At 37.9% G+C, this 16,603-nt stretch overlaps 1 protein-coding gene across 1 annotated transcript; it reads left to right on the top strand.

Moving 5' to 3' along the window:
• Positions 1-5,705: 5,705 nt before the first annotated feature.
• LOC140934259 (DOMON domain-containing protein FRRS1L-like) lies at positions 5,706-16,218 on the top strand. The gene is made up of 7 exons (XM_073383918.1): positions 5,706-5,726; positions 11,065-11,244; positions 13,740-13,832; positions 14,748-14,806; positions 14,937-15,025; positions 15,827-15,942; positions 16,150-16,218. The coding sequence occupies exons 1-7, from the start codon at positions 5,706-5,708 to the stop codon at positions 16,216-16,218; spliced, it is 627 nt and encodes a 208-aa protein (XP_073240019.1).
• The last annotated feature ends 385 nt before the right edge of the window (positions 16,219-16,603 follow it).

Raw genomic sequence — 16,603 nt, 5'->3', positions numbered from 1 at the left:
GGAAATACCAGCATTAAATTCCAACGAAGGGAAAAACATTTTTTGGAACATTGGTTGTAGCTAGTCTGGGTTATAAATACTGCCGAATAATTCGTGTACATCTTCGAAATATACCTTGAGGTTATCTTTTATAATCTATGAAAGTATTTTCCTGCAACATTGCGCATGGAACTGTCAGCGGATTCATGTTGTTTTGTCCTTTAAAAATCTGCGATGTTGTACAACCTGTATAACTGACATGGCTCTAGAATGTCCTTGAGCACTGTTGTTATTGGGAATTTTTTTTTGGGGGGGGGGGGTGGGGGGATTTCCGATAAACCGTCAAACCGCTCTTGCTTAGATTGTCTTTGGTGAAATTAGAGAAAAAAATTAAAAGCATTTATTTGAAATAAAACATTTCAAACTAGGCTAAAAACGTTTGAAAGATGCAGTAGGTCAGAATATCATTTAAAATATCAGAATCCAATGCATTTTTTTACTTTTGCTATAATTTTTATTTAATGCCTTTTTAAACACTTTTCAAACTTACCCGAATTTTGCTGCTTATATATATTTCAAGGTTGGGTTATGATCATTATATATTTCAAGGTTGGGTTATGATCATTTCGCTGACCATTAGGTCCATTGGCGTAGACAATTAAACCAAAACTTGAGACTCAACAGCTGTGCATTTTTGGTTGAGGTTACAATATGATTTTGACAAAGATGAAGAGCTTTAAACAACCAAAATACGCAGTAAAAGCTTATAATAAGTAGAAATTTATAGTTACTTTTTCATCAGTCAATAATAATTATCAAATCACGGCCCAGTACCAAATGCATGGCCGGCAGCTACTGAACTGACCATATACCTTCCTCTGATTTCGTTGCGTCAAAAACTGTTTGATTTTTTTTTTAAACGAGGGAATGTCTCTACAATATAACATAAAAGAGTGTGGAGAGTGACTCCTAAATTATGCCTTGCAAGGTGGTATCTACAACAGCAACAGCAACCAATTAAGATGACGATTTTATTATCGTTACAATTCAGTTCTGAGTCATTTTAGCGGATTGGGTAATTAAACTTTCAAAGGCTTTCACCTCCGAAATTTCCTTATGCTTAGTTTCACTCAATAAAGATTGAGCCAAAATTCTTTAAGTTTTCTGATGAACCTTCGTTTATTTGCCGGTGTGGTTACTTGGGGATGTTCATAGCTGAAATTAAATTGACAGTATCCACAGAACATGCAAATAATAATAATCATAATAATAAAGCTGCTAAATTATATTAAAACGAGTAAATGACCTTACTTGCCTTTATTCTTTAGCCTTGCTTCCCTTTGATGGTTATTTAACAATTGATGAACGAGGCTCAGTATCTTATGAAAAATTATGGAAATCTCGGACGGTGTTATCCGACGAGGCCTAACACCCTCCGAGATCTCCATAATTCTTTATACGATACGAAAGCCGAATTCAATAATTGTTTTATTATTCGTTGAAACCAATTCCTAGGTTAAAAACATGGCTAAAACATGGTTACCTCCATCGAACCATTGATGTTAAGTTCATATTCGATAGTGCACGTATAGGGTTGTTCAGCCCCGCAAATATTCTCCAAATGGCAGATGTAGCCCTTCGAGTTGTCTTCTTGCTGTTCTTGCCATGTTTTTAGCTATTATTTTGCCTAGTTCTTACTCTTGAAACGAGTGAAATGTCCGCCATTTATGTTTTCACAACCAAAACAACTCAACCTCGTTCCCAGTTCTTCTCTGTTAACGGTGCATTAACCTGCAAGAAGGCTGCATTTTTGCCGTCATCGGTTCATTAAACGCAAAATTCTTCCAAATTTGGTCATCAGTAGCTGGTTATGGTGAATTATGCGTGCGCTTTTAGGCAATCAGAATCGGGGAAATATTTTGAATGAATAATAATAGCAATTAAACGGCGTGTGAATCAGTTGTTACAGTAATATAATACGAAAATGGGAATGCACTCTTATTTTCTGTTTTTGTTTTGCTCATTAATCATAAGCTTGCTGCAAACCCCTTGAGGCTTTCCATCCCAAATTAAGTTATATTGGGTTTTGTACGGGGAAGCAAATTGACGCATCTTCATTTGAGTGGTTTGAGACTTTGTATAATTAGCCACAACGTTATGTTTGTGTATAGGAAGGATATATTGGGCAATATCTTTCTTAGAAAGTGTTAGTAACACGGAGTAACTAGTTTTCCTACTATGAAGGTGGTGAATAACACTAAAATAAATCATAGTAAGTACGTTGATAACTAAAACTTGTCGAAACAGTTAGTATGAATGGTGGGAATTCAAGGTTTTCGGGGAGGTACTGTTTAAGAAAAAAAAAAAAAAAAAAAAAAGAACTGTTCGGCTATGTAGGGCTATGTGAGGTTGTGAAGGACTACTTAGAGTTTTATAGGGCTATCTAGGGCTGTGTAGGGCTATGCAGTTCTATGTAAGGTTGTGTAGGGCTATGTAAGGCTGACTACGGCTATCTAGGGCTATGCAGGGCTAGTAAGGCTCTGTAGGACTATGTAGCGTTGGGTATAGGATTATGTAGGGCTATGCATGGCTATGTCGGGCTATGCAGGATTCTGTAGGGCTCTGTAGGGGTTCTGTAGGGCTATGTGGGGCTATGTACAGCTACGAAGGGCTATGTAAGGCTATGTAGGGTTATGCAGGGCTGTGTACGACTATGTACAGCTCTGAAGGGTTGTGTAGAGCTATGTAGGGCTACGTAGGGTTATGTAGCGCTATGTGGGGCTACGTAGGGTTGCGTAGGGCTATATAAAAGGCTATCTATGGCTATGTAGGGTTGTGTATGGCTATGTAGGGTTGTGTAGGGCTATGTAGCGTTGTGTGGGGCTATGTAGGTTTGTGTACGCCTATGTAGGGCTATGTAAGGCTGTGTAGGGCTGTGTAGCATCGGGCAGGATTATGTAGGGCTATATACGGCTATGTCGGGCTAGGTAGGAGTCTGTAGGGCTATGTAGAGCTGTGTACGACTATGTAGGGCTAAGTAAATGGCTGTGTAGGGCAATGTAGGGTTGTGTACGGCTATGTAAGGCTATGTAGGGTTGTGTAGGGCAATGTAGGGTTTTGTAGGGCAATGTAGGGATGTGTAAGGCTGTGTAGGGCTATGTAGGGTTGTGTAGGGCTATGTAGGGTTATGTAGGGTTATGTAGGGTCCTCTCTTGTATGGAGAGATACATGGCCCATTCACTCTGCCTAGCGTAGTCCCTTTGTTGACTTCCTTCTATTCACAAACTGTTCCGTCTAATATTACCCGTTGTTTTCGGTCTGTCAAAAAGCGTATGTACAAGCAGTGCCGGATCCATACCTTGATATAAGTTGGGGTCCCGGTCATCCGTGCCCTTAGATAAGGGGGGGGGGGGGGGGGGGGGGGAACGGTCTCCAAAAAAATAAAAAAATTTCGGCCGTTCAGGCCCCAGTTTGGTCTAAAAATAAGGGAGGGGGGTGGGGGCAGATCCTGGATCCGCCACTGACCAGTTTACCATGGGCAACCTGAGTGGGCTAGTTTTTACCTTCTTAACCAAAAGATGATGTCTGACGTTGTCGAAGGCTTTGGGGAAGTCCATCGCGACGAGTCGAACAGCCTTGTTACACGGTTATTCAATGCGCCCAGAATGGTATGATGCATCGTTAGTCGATACATTTATGCAACTTCCGCCCGTGCGGTATGCAAATTGGTTAGGACATAGGTATGCCTCTACTTCCTTCTTGTTAAAGGTATTATAAAAGATTCTTTCGAATTCCCTAGCGATTACAGGGTTGCATTTATCCCTCTAAAATCAGTTACCTCTACAGGAATATCTACCTTTGGCAAAGGGTTGATATTTTCTTTCCTCCATGTGCGGAGCCAAGTTTTGTATATAGATATAGCCTGTTCCAGGCTCCTTGATAGTCGCGCCGGCTGAATTGAAAAGCGCGAACGCTAAAACAAAACGGGATGAAACTGGGGAGAGTAGGGGCTGTGGAGCTCTCTCTTTCTTCATTTTTCCTTTTTCCCGCCGACAACTTTTCGCGTGCCTTTTACTTTCGCTTCTTCCCCACTATCTGAGAGCCTGGAACAGGCTAATATATGTAGGGAACGGTTCCGTAAGGTCTTAACGACTGGAGATAAAATAGCCGCATGTTCTTTCCACACCCATTATGGTATGGGGTCCGGTCCCGTAGCAGTTTTTCTGATTCAAGACAGAGTGTTGAAAACTTGAGAGGTTTTGAATTGGGCATGGTTATCATCATCTAGTTGAATAGCTGCAGGCTTGATTTAGTGATCATCATAGCAAAGTTTACCAAAATATGTATTCAGGCCATGCGCGAAGTCCTTTATTTCTCATATGTGTAAGCACATCGACTTCAGCCACCAGGTCCGCGATCCCTTTTTCGTGCCCTTTGCCAAAGCTATACGATTTTCTGCCTGCCTCTCCTAGGACTTTCGAACATCTAAAAACTGGTATAATTGATCATTTTTAAAGGATTTTTACCCTTAAAAGGTCGCCTAGAATTTTCGGGAGCCTTTTTTCTGGCTTAAATCTTCGAAAAAGGTAAGTTTTGATCCCTATAATTCTCAGATCAGCACTGACTTTCAGCTAGGAAATGCGAACAGATGAAAAATTTTTAGGGGATAAAAATATGCCTATACAGTGTATCTACCGTTTAACTACTAAAATACGTTTAACAATGTTACGTTTAAGTGGTTTTGAACTATATTCTCGTTGAGTGCCCCTGGATATTCTTGCCAAACTTATCATTAAGAACCTCTAGATAAATCCGTCCGCCCCGCGGGCTTGTAGTCTCGCTTTTTTCTTGAGCAATACTTTGACAAATGAAGACAACCAAGGTGGGTCTCTCGAAGACATTCTAACAGTTTTTGTTGGAAAACATTGTTCCATTAAACAATGCAATTCAGACTGTAAGCAATTAGCTGCAGAATCCACGCTTTCACACATATTCACACTTCTCTGGACAATCAAGTTCCACGAGTTTTTGTTGGAACGCAATCTCGGTCATTATTTTTAAGAAGGCCGAGGAGCGAGGGCATTATCCGATTTAACTGCACCTTTCCATTGTTTTAGAACCAGCAGGTCATTATTGTGGCCACATAAATGGAGCAGTAGGTTATTATTCGTAATAATGACCTCCTGTTCCATGTCAGTGACCTGCCCTTCCATTTGTTGAAAATAATATCCCGTTCAAAACAATGGAAAGGTACATTAATGAGGCTTAGACACTCGAACTTTTCTGCTCTTGTGATGTTATTAACTATGATGTTATTCCTTGTATATATAACTACTCTTCGTCTCCTTTCTGCCGCTTATCGTTGTCGAACCAATTTCTAATTGTATCGTGACATCTGTGCTCTAAGAGACAATGCTATTAAGAAGTCGGTTAATGACGCAGATCATTGCATGGAAGTCTATAGTTGGTGCTGGACCGTGATCGTGCAATACTATTGCACGATCACAGAAAACAAAGAAGAACTTATCTATAGTGTGGATAAGTGTAGGAAAGTTTTCTTTGTTTTTTGACAGTCGCGTGACAATATTAAACTTACTTATTACAGTGCATAAAATACCTTGTATTAACTTCTAGATTACTGCTAACCCATTTCACAGGAAGTGTGAAAGGTTGTTTCTTCTTTTATTCAATTCATAACCAAACCGCGACAGAAAACATTATTAATTATGGTGCTGACATCAGCAAAGGTAAGAGAAGAGAAAGAGCTATTTAACGCTGCCTATATACCGTCGGTTTTATAGCCGTCATTTAGTATTCCCTTCGCCAAAACTGCAGTATTTATTCAGTCGTAAGCTTAGCCACACTTAAGGCCAGACACGATCTTGTTACATTCATACGGGACTAATTCGCTTGTTGCAAACGAAAGGACTCTCCGACCACCAAATAATTCAAGCTTTACGTCAAATACTTTATCACAGAGTGACTTACTCTTCCACTTTACAGTTCTTCTATGTCGCTTCACAACTTCTTTCTAACGACGTCTTTCTTCAACTAAGCCTTGTTCTTAGGTAGTTCACTTTGTTTCTTTCTCTCTAAAATCTACTCCTTCGCATCTCGCCATTTATTTGTTTGGTCCTTGACCATGTGTTTACTTTGACAATGTATTTATGTTCGTATTAACATATATCAACTTGTTACGCAAAATTCCTTTAAAAAGCATTTCTTCGGTTCTGAAGGGGGATAACAAGAGAAGGAAACTTAAACTAAGCAAAGTTCAGTAAAAGGAACACACTTTTACGTAGTGACTTTTAAGTTACTTGGTTCTTTGAAGCTAAAAAAATCAAAAGTGAAAACGTCGTTAATGGTAAACAAAGGACAACTCCCATATTAAATTAATAATGTGACAACAAGATAAATAGAGGGAAAGCTTTACCAACAAAATCGAACCGCAAAACCCTGACTAGCTAAGTTAATTAATGAAAAACTGAAGAGATAAAAAATGGGACATTTCTTTTGTTAGAAGAACAACACGAAAATTTTGTAGCGGCGGTGACAAAATGAGAAATGCTAGCGGCCACTAATCAAATGTAAGGTGAAAATGAGCGGCAGTGAAAAAAAGTGAACGAGAACACGTACGACGTTTCCTCCATTAAAAGTGTATCTAAGAAGTTTCTGGAAGTTTCACTTTGTAGTCGTGCAAAACAACGGCAAAGAAATGTCCAAAAAAATTGTGAAGTTGCTTTTTTGCTAATTAGACCTATTGTTGTTTTTTTACCGTTCTCCGGCGTTGCCGTCGCCGCTTAGCATTACTTGATTTTATATTTTGTTTGAACCGAACTATAAATATTATCGAGAGCTTCGCTTTTAGCCCTGGCTAAATCTATATATTAATTATTTTGGAAAATGTTAATTCCAATTTTTTGGTCAGTGTTTTCTATTCGTTAATACTTATTAGCCCACTAATGCGTAAAGCCACGCAAACAAAGACTACTGTAGGGATTCAGTTCTCTCTCAAGCTTTCTCCAGCTTCGTTTCGCTTCCATATTGGCAGCGATACCGTTGTTTTGACCGGGAAGAAAAACTTAACAACAAAGTCGATACTTCAAGATCTGTCCGGGTGATCATGATGCGGTAACAAAACAAGTGGCATTGCAACTGGCTACGTTTTTAATTGTTACTACTTATAAACTGCTCTCGAGCGACATGGCTTTACACTCGGAGACAGATTTATTTTTAATTACTTCTTACTAAAATTTTATTGAGTTTGACCAGAAACTCATAAGGGGTTGAAACGTGTAACTCTCATATGTTTGCTTTGTCCGATGCTCGTGATTATTCATTTTAGAAAGTACCATATTTGGAACGAGAAGAAGAGATAACTGACCAATCAAACTTCGTAAACAACGTGACGTAATTTTCCTTCAGGTTCCCGCGCCCGCTTAAAAAAATGGCCGACAAACGGGAGAAAAACTCCCGAAAGCCGAGAAAGCTTTCAAAGGTTAAAACCAGGAATATTACTGAAACACCGAGCAGGATATTATTGCCTTACCACCCGGGCCAAACGTAACATTATGAAACCTATTGACGGCCTCGCAACTTCTTGAAGTTGTCACTTCAAAATACGATGCCTCGTTGACCCTCTGCACAGTAAACTTATACTGCAAATAGACTTTTAAAATTCTTATGTTAAAAGTCAAGAATAAACAGTGAAAAATATTTTCGAATAAAATTCATTAGCTGCTTATCGAAAAGTGTCCAAAACCTGAACCTGACATCTTCGCAAAAAGTGATGCTTGTAATGAATGTGAGAAGCATTTTAAAAGCTTAAATTAAACTTAGATGTTGTAGTCACGATCGTAGTTTGAGCTAATTTTATGAATGAACAAACTCAAAACAATAGACAGAGAAGCCGTTTCTTGAAAATTTTTATTCAAAGTCCAAAAAGTTAATCCTTTAAAGCAATTCGGAAAACACTATCTGGATCGTGGATCCGTTCACGCAAGTGAAATCGGCTAAGCACATGGCAAAATTCAACTCAAAATCCGTCTCAATTAATCGGGGCACATTTTATAATTTTTCTTTAGCGCCGAAGAGAAAAATTTTTAAAACGTCTATGAAACATTTAAAAATACATAAATTCCCTTTCAAAAACGTAATTGTCTTGGCCATAGAGTGCAAAATGTACCTGAAAATTCAGCAAGAACTTCGCTGACTTGGTTGCATTTCAAAACAGACCAAGGGCTCCGCCGTAAAGAAAACAAGGTTGAATTCCTCGAAGGACGATTTCTTGATGAAAAGCTTCCCTTTCTCCACAAAAAGAAAGCTGAGCATTCTTTTGAACGTTCTCTTTCCATTTTTTGTCTTTTAACGGTGTATTTTTAACCTTGAAATGCAGAACTCTTGTCTTAAAACATCTGCATGGTGATCGCGCAGTAGCCATTTTGTTGAAAATGGGTATCCGTCACTAAGGTTTCCAAATATGGTCAAAACGAAGATTCACGAGCATTGAACGCGAGTTACACGTTTCAACCCCTTATGGGTTTCTGGTTTGACAAAGTTGTTACTTTGAATGATCACGCACTAATAATTCTTGTACATCAGTATATACTCGATCCTCAACTGATTTAACAAAAAATATATGAATACATGCACATATTTTAATGCACATTTCCATTGTTTTGAACAGGTTCTTATTTTCAATAAATGGAAGGGCAGGTTACCGACATGGACCAGGAGGTTATTATGACGAATAATAACCTACTGCTCCATTTCAGAGGCCACAATAATGGCCTGATGGTTCTAAAACAATGCTGCGCGCTCGGTCATTATTTTAAAGAAGGCCAAGGAGCGAGGGCATTATCCTATATTTAATAGCTATTTTAAGAGTTGACTGCTTCTTATTTTGAAAATTTGATGTTACATTATAATATAATACAATGCAATTCAATGAAGTGCAAGACAAAACAATGCAAGACCTTACTGTGCTTTTCACAAACATGCGAATTCTGAAGTTCAAAAGCCAACTGACGATTGCGTTTTTCGCTGCCGTCAATCATCTTAACGGACCTCTTAGGCAATACAACTTTACTTTGAGGGGTTCAAAAGGTCATGGTTTGTGATTTGTGATTGGTGGATTTCGATCCGTTTTGTGTGTTTCTATGTTTCAAGGTTCGTTGCTTGTGATCGTAATTATGATTGACGGCAGCGAAAAACGCAACTGTGAAGGCACCTTTTAAACTTTAGAGTTCGCATGTTTGTGAAAAGTGCAGTAAATTATACAAGACAAAAAGTCCTGAAAAAACCGCAACGCCTGAGGATATGACTATTAGAAAATTAAAAACAAAACAATGTGCACAGGTTAAAAACTAAAAATTGTCGTGCCTTTCTCTGTGACGACAAAACTCTAACCACGCGCTAAGGTCTTATCCAATAAGTGTTGAATCGAGGCACATTTACTTTTAACAATCACCTCCGCAAGGCTTAGATTGTGTCTTAATGCTGCTTTGTAGATATTGAATTATCTATGCAATTTGTAGTGTAACTTTAAAGGGACAGGTTCAGGGCTCAGCGCATGCTCATTTATTAAAATGCTGTTTCTCTGCCGGAACATACTGTATCGTCTATGCGAGTAATATGATCATATCATAATGTTGTCAAAGAACCAATCCGCACACTCCCTTGGCAGCCACTTGCACTTGATCAACTTAAATATTTGCAAATAGCTGTAAATTAATCAACCATGGAATAAAACCTTCGGGCCAACAATAAATTCAACGTTGGTAGTATTGGCATAATCCACTAATTTTTTTCTGCGATTTTAGTACTCCTCCATCCTACTTCAGGTTACTCTGAAATACACTTATACTGAGATACACGTGAGTGGGATTGTTAATCGATAGAATTAATAATAAATTGGAAAATAGTAATGTAATTAATGAGCATGCGCTTAGCCGTGAACCTGTCCCTTTAAGAGTTCCATCTACAAGACTCCTAGCTAGAGTGCTACTCTCTCTAACCTTACTGGTTTGGTGGAGGTTTATGGTAGTGATCAGTGCTGAGCATGATTTTCAAGGAAGAAAACGACATTAGTACTTCTGGTTTGATCAATTTATTGTTTGTACCGTAAATCCACTATTAAGCCTCCGGCGGCCTTATTTATTTCAAACACATGTGACATGTGAACATTTGACGAGGGGGGGGGGGGGGGGGCCTTAATAGAGAGAAGGGGCTTATTAAGTTCAGCAAAGATGACGCTGGTATCATTTCTCCATAAAAAACAAACAAACAAAACAAACAAACAAAACACAAAACAAAAACAAAAGAAAAACAAAAACAAAACAAAACAGAAAAAAAACTAGAATACAGAGTGGAAGAGGTTGGAGGGCAAGATAGAATTTTACTGACACATTTTTAACTTTCTACAATTTTTTTTTTAGAATTTATTGTCATCTATCCTGCTACTTTCGTTGTCAAGCAAGCTTTGTGCTCTAACGGTTGGTAAACTCGATGTTCTTTTTGTGTTCTTTCGTTATGGTTAAATGACATAGAGCTGCTGATTCATCTACCCAAGGACTGAATAACTGGGAAATGGTAATGATAGTCCTTTTTTTTATCAGTGGGCTGATGTTTGTAATTCGTATTTTTCTGCTCATCTACTCTACTGAAACAGGTTCCTGGCGCTAATGACAGCTAGGTATAGTGCCCCGTGGTAGACAAATTAAATAGTTTTGAAATAATGTGCTCTGAATGCTACAGTTTAGCTGACAGCGAAAGCCTTACATATGACAATAATTGATTTTTTGACCTTAATTTTGTGGTTATCCATGTAAGTCTATCCGTCTACGCTTGACTTTGTTCCAAGGGTTCTCCTGTTCCATCGGTTCGCTTTATTACAGCACAAGTGCCCAAGCTAACCTAGTCTCTTTAGAAATGTTGGTCAGAGTTTTTCCCGAAGGAGTTTCATTTCTTGCTTCGTTTCTGTGTGCTTTTTGTATACGTGATTTTTTCTTCCTTTGGGGGTTCACTGATTAATTGTACCAGTAGCGAAGATATTTATACATCTATATTAATCTGCTTCATCTCTAGTTCACTACAGAAGGCTGTGGAAAAACTAAGGGTTGCTATGCATCACCAGCCTCCTGCACGTCAAGCGAAAATTGTGATTTTCTGGTGACCTACAATGCCACAAATTCAACTCATGTTGAATTCGAGCTGAGTGGGAAAGGAGACTGGATAGCAGTTGGTTTCAGTGATGACCGATTAATGGTAAGTTATTATGTCGCAAGAATGCACTTTTGTATTATGTTTTTGTTTTCCGAGTTCCAAATGTACGGCAAGGGATGTTTCTCTAGAGAGCTGTGCCTTTGAGAATTCGTCATACTTACATGCTTAATAAAAACATAATGCATAATGAAATTTAACAATGGGCAATTGACAAGAAACAGTTTATAGTTGTAAGTTCGATTCGTGTGATATTCCCAAAAATTAATAACAATCGTCGGAATTAGTATATAGATAAAATGTTAGTATATAGATAAAACATGAGCAGCAGAAATATCTTCAGTCGAAGGCGAGCTCTAGAAAAGTGTATAATTGACGCAAACGATTTTTTGCATATGAAACAAATCTTAAGCTTAATTTTGTATTATCCGTAACTTCTTTGTGTTTGAGTTAAGCCAAGTACGAGGAAAACTAGCATGTAACTGGGATAAGATTGAAGAAACAAAAAGTAAAATGCGGTGAGAAACAAAAGGAAAATATAAACTCATTTCTGCAAAGAAATAAAACTTTAACTTGACGTTTTGTATGTTCCAACATACATCTTCAGAAGTAATAAGCCGTTGAATATCAACAGAAACTTAAATGTAGAATAAGTAACTAAGGACCCATCCACACGTATCAGGATATTTTTGAATCTACAACTTTTTTTTCCGTATCACAATGGTCGGTTGCTATGGCATTTGCTCCCGCAACTTTCAAACCTGAGTATTTTAGGCCATAGATAGACGTAGAATGCAACGAATTTAATTAATCGAAGAATTTATCGAAGAAGAGTTACGTGCTCATTAGTTATAAAGGAATATTAAAAACTTTATATCAATTTTCCGTAAAGAATTATATGATTTTTGGTGAAAACCCCATGTCCTTAGGGTCAAGAGGTGTTAAGTTTCGTTAAATTTCATTGTTAAATTCTAGTTCTGTAACGTACAGTTTTGAGAGTTGCGGGAGCAAAAGCCATAGCAACCGACCATCGGACCAATCCGGCAGACAAATCCGCAACTTTTTGAATCCGCCCTCCTGAGTGGAAATTTTTGAATACGATATGAATCGGGAATCTAACGGACGCTAGATCCGAATATTTTTTAACCGGTGATGGCAACCTCGTTCCCAGGTTCCTTCAAGGCTGAGCAGGTTGCAAATTTCGCGCTCTTTTTGACGCATGCTCTGTTGCCAATATTCCTAGAGGAAAAAATTGCGGCTTCAAAAATATCCGAATACATGTGAACGGGGCCTAATTAAAGAAACGACAGATGACATATTGTTGGAAAATTTGCATAAAAATAAAGCATGCAAGCCAAGAGCCGTTATGGCTCTTGGTCCATTATCAAATGGTTCTTGGTGCAACTTTAAAAGGTAAAGTTGACATTTTTGATGGTGTGGCAATGACTTCCCCTTTAGGTCCTGTTTTAGCCAACATCTCTAATTATGTATCTTGAGGAGAAGTGGGTACTCAGCAACAACACTCGCCCTTCTATTTGGTTCCGATTCGGTTGACGATACTCTTACCTTGTTTGAAAACAATTAACAACGCAGCAAATCAGTTTCTGCACTATCTCAATAGTCACGTCAACAGGTCACAACGTCAAATGGGACCATTTCGAAATTTTGGCAAGAGGACGGTCGGGCACCCATTGCAAGATAAATGAGACTCTGCTGAATTAGGGATTTACGACCTTTCTCAAATGAAATATCCACTGTCAGCAGTGAAAAACTTTACCTTTTTAGTTTTCATGCTTTATTTATATGCAAAATTTTCTACAATATGCCATCGACTGTTTCTTTAATAAGCTTTAATAGTAACTGACCATTTTACAGTTGTGGACTTAGTACCCTAGTCTTCGAGTGAATGTGAGGCTGACGGTGACCTCGTTTTGATACAAACCTCCTTTGCTTTGTTTTGGACCGAAATTGTCCTTGAACAATACTGGTTAGCAATTATATAATAAAGCAGGAAGATTTGTATCAAAACAAGGTCACCGTCAGCCTCGTTTCCATCCATAACTGTAAAATGGCCCATTAGTTACTTATTCTGCATTTAAAATTATGTTGTTATTCAAAGGTTTATTAGTTCTGAAGATGTATTTCGGAACATACGAAACGTCACCTTAAAGTTTTATTTCTTTCCAGAAATGCTTTTATATTTCCTAGTGTTCATCACCGGAGTTTGCTTTTTGTCTCTTCTTAACCTAAAATGCCCCCAAAACAAGAATAAATGGGATAAACTCTTTATCTGGGTTTACAGACACTCTATGATTTAACATGAATTTGATTATTTTGGCCATGTTTTCTTCATGAACGTTTAATAAAATTTTTAAGCTTACGAAGCCACAAACCTATTTTAAAATGCTTTTTTTTTACCTTCCTCCTTGCAGTAGTCAAGACCTTCTAATGTAGTGATTGTATAGGTGAGGTGAATCCACAAAAAAAATTGACAGGGCATAAAGTCAAAGAATTAACTGTTGTATACATAAATCCCATAGGCAAATACCGACATTCTTATGTGTGTCAATGATCAAGCACTTAGTGGTCATTATTACGCAACAGGACGATCGACACCTTCAAGGACAAATCCAGTAAGTATATAAATTGGTTAACTTAATTTCGCCTTATGCTTTTTGCTTAATTTTGCAAAGAATCTAGAGAGAAAGGAAGTCGAAAAATATTTACTGAAAGTTCGAACAAGCTTGCTAAAAAGAATAAAAATCGATTGGTTAATGGCTAGATGGTAACAATAAATAAAAAACGTTAAGGGGTGACTTCCAATTAAGTTTGCTCCAAAGGTATTTTGAGCCCATGAAAGTGAGACGTGGCTCATTCCTTCCTTCTTCTGTCTAACCTCATTATCCCTCACGACATGTAATTACTAACACGGGATCCTGTTAACCAGAATTGGTTAAGGGGGTAGCCATGTTTTATCACAGTATAATCAACAAATCGCTGAATAAGCCGATAAAGCGCAATATGACTAACATAATAATCATTGATATATTTTCTCGTTACGATACATAAAAAGCATTGGCTATCGTAAAAACATACAGCATATATCATAAAAAGCATTTTCGTCATCATCACCGTCATCATCATCATCATCACTATCACAATTATTATTATTGTTATTATCATCATCATAATCGTCATCATCATTATTATTATCATCATTATCATCATCATCATCATCATCATCATCATTGCTCATGAAGAAATATAAAGTGTGACGGTTGTTACAAATTGCAGCAGAACATTCCATCATAGTTGTTGTGAAATAGGGTATGTTTGTTCCTGACGTATCCTATTTACGTCTCGTCTCGTCTGCAGGTCAATCCGGATTGTCCCAGCAGGCCCAGGTGGCAACTGGATGTTTCTCGCTCTGTCAGTGCTATATCCTATTTACGTACTTTTTTAGGAAAATCGTCCGAGCGATCTATCCAGTAACTTACGTTTTCGTTATACTAAAAAAGATGTTTGACTTTATTTTAACTTTATTCCAGACACCAGCAGCAATAGAGTTTATCGAGCTGGCAGACGAGAATAATATCATAAAATGCAGGTATGTATATGATTGTTACCTGTGTGTATAATTTCTGAATTTACCGGCGTTATTCGTTTGAAAGAATTTTTAAGTAAATGATATTATTTCTTGTATCTAAAACATTTTTTTAAATCTCTATTGTTTTTAGGGTTTCAAGAGATGTAAATCCAGCAATAGCAAATTTTAACGATCTCAACCAAGACGTGTTCCTTTTAGCTGCATATGGAAACAGAGACAGTTTGTTTTGTCATTGTTCCTTTTCATTATCTTAATTTCGGTTTGGCTGTTGTTTTCTTTTCCTCTCATTTAAAGTAAAAACGTTATCCACTTTAGTGCGTTCCTATTGTTGTATTTATTTTCAGTTACGACGAAACGACAAAATGTAGTACGAGTGTGATGAGATATTTACGTACCATAAATGAGTACTCAATACAGCTGTGAACATAATAATACATCTAATTGTTGTTGACATGTATTGTTTCAGTTCTTCCATCTATCAATCCATCTAATCTGCCTACCTGGCGGTTTTGTTTGTCGAGTGCCCAAATGAGCGGCGTAGCCCCCAGGAGAATGGGGCAGAAATTTCCTATTACAGCCTCGTGCCTAGGGCTTTTTTCCGTTCCCTCCCAATTTCTTAGGTTGTCCTAGTCACAACTGTCATTTACAGAGATTCGTGGTCAAGTATTAGGACCTTATGTGTCTCGTTCTCGTGGTTGATGGGGCCTATTTCTGCCCTTTTCTTCTTAGAGACCTGTAGACCTTAGAAACGTGTTTTGCAACAATCTGAAATTAAATTTCAACTATTAAAAGCTACTGAATATTTTTCAAATTTCTGTTCGTAAAATACGCACGAGAGAGAAATTAAAGACTCCTTCTGTTTTAAGGCGCACCCAAAAATACAAAACAATCAGATAGGAAGGCTAAAAACAATCATGGATGAATAGGTAATGCTGTCTTTGCTCCTCTAAGATTCCTTTAAGTTGATTATTTCTGCGTGTGATGCAAAGACTGGTAGAATGGTTATTATTATTTGAACAGGTTCAAGTCTACAACAGCACAGTAGGAGGAAAGCATCTCCCCAAAAAGTCATAGTTACCCAAGCTAATTCCACTGTCACTAATGGATCCCAGGCTCCCCAGGTCAATCCGTCCACGGTGAGTTTAGTGCATATTATCTTACAAAGTAGAAGATCACACAAACCATAACCAAGCCAAAGCCCAAAGTTGAACCTACGGTCCAATAACGAGAGTTGGCCATACGTGATATCACGTAATCGAGCAATTTTCAAACAACGTGCCTGTGCATTGGGTGTGATCTACATCTACAGCCACAATCTATAACGGTTATCCCCGATTACGTAGATATGCTTAGCTGGAGCTCACAGTATTGACATAGTTAATAGCAAAGTAGAAATGGATCAGTACTTATGATACCATTTAAATAGTCGAGTTACTTGTAAGTAGATTAAATAGATAGAAGTGTTACTAGAAACCATCATCTTTATCCTTTTTTCAATAATTTGTTCATGTTTGTTGTCCTTCAGCAGCGTAATTACAAAAAAAAATAATAATAAAACTATTCTAGTGAGGCCTTAAACTGCTGTAACCTGCCAACACAGAATGATCATACCTTAAGATTCCGTACGTTTCTGAACTACTCAATTACAGGATCACTAAAATTATTAGAAAAGAAAACATCGCGGTACGCATTGCCCGTAATCCTACACTCTCAGACGAGCCCTATCCCACACTTCCACGGAACACAAATGCACTAGAGACAAATACCCTATCTCTAACACCGGGTTGTGTTTACGAC

This window comes from Porites lutea, chromosome 4 (genome assembly GCF_958299795.1).
Source record: "Porites lutea chromosome 4, jaPorLute2.1, whole genome shotgun sequence".
NCBI classification, from domain to species: domain Eukaryota; kingdom Metazoa; phylum Cnidaria; class Anthozoa; order Scleractinia; family Poritidae; genus Porites; species Porites lutea.
The sequence above is the reverse complement of the archived record's forward strand: the minus strand, read 5'-3'. Positions and strand labels throughout refer to the sequence as shown.

What these genes read in the sequence shown, in the direction of transcription:
- LOC140934259 (XM_073383918.1), top strand. Translation starts at nt 5,706, where the DNA reads ATGGTGCTGACATCAGCAAAG. An exon ending in TGGTGCTGACATCAGCAAAG is followed by an intron (nt 5,727 to 11,064) that starts GTAAGAGAAGAG and finishes CTTCATCTCTAG; the next exon opens with TTCACTACAGAAGGCTGTGG. An exon ending in CACCTTCAAGGACAAATCCA is followed by an intron (nt 13,833 to 14,747) that starts GTAAGTATATAA and finishes ACTTTATTCCAG; the next exon opens with ACACCAGCAGCAATAGAGTT.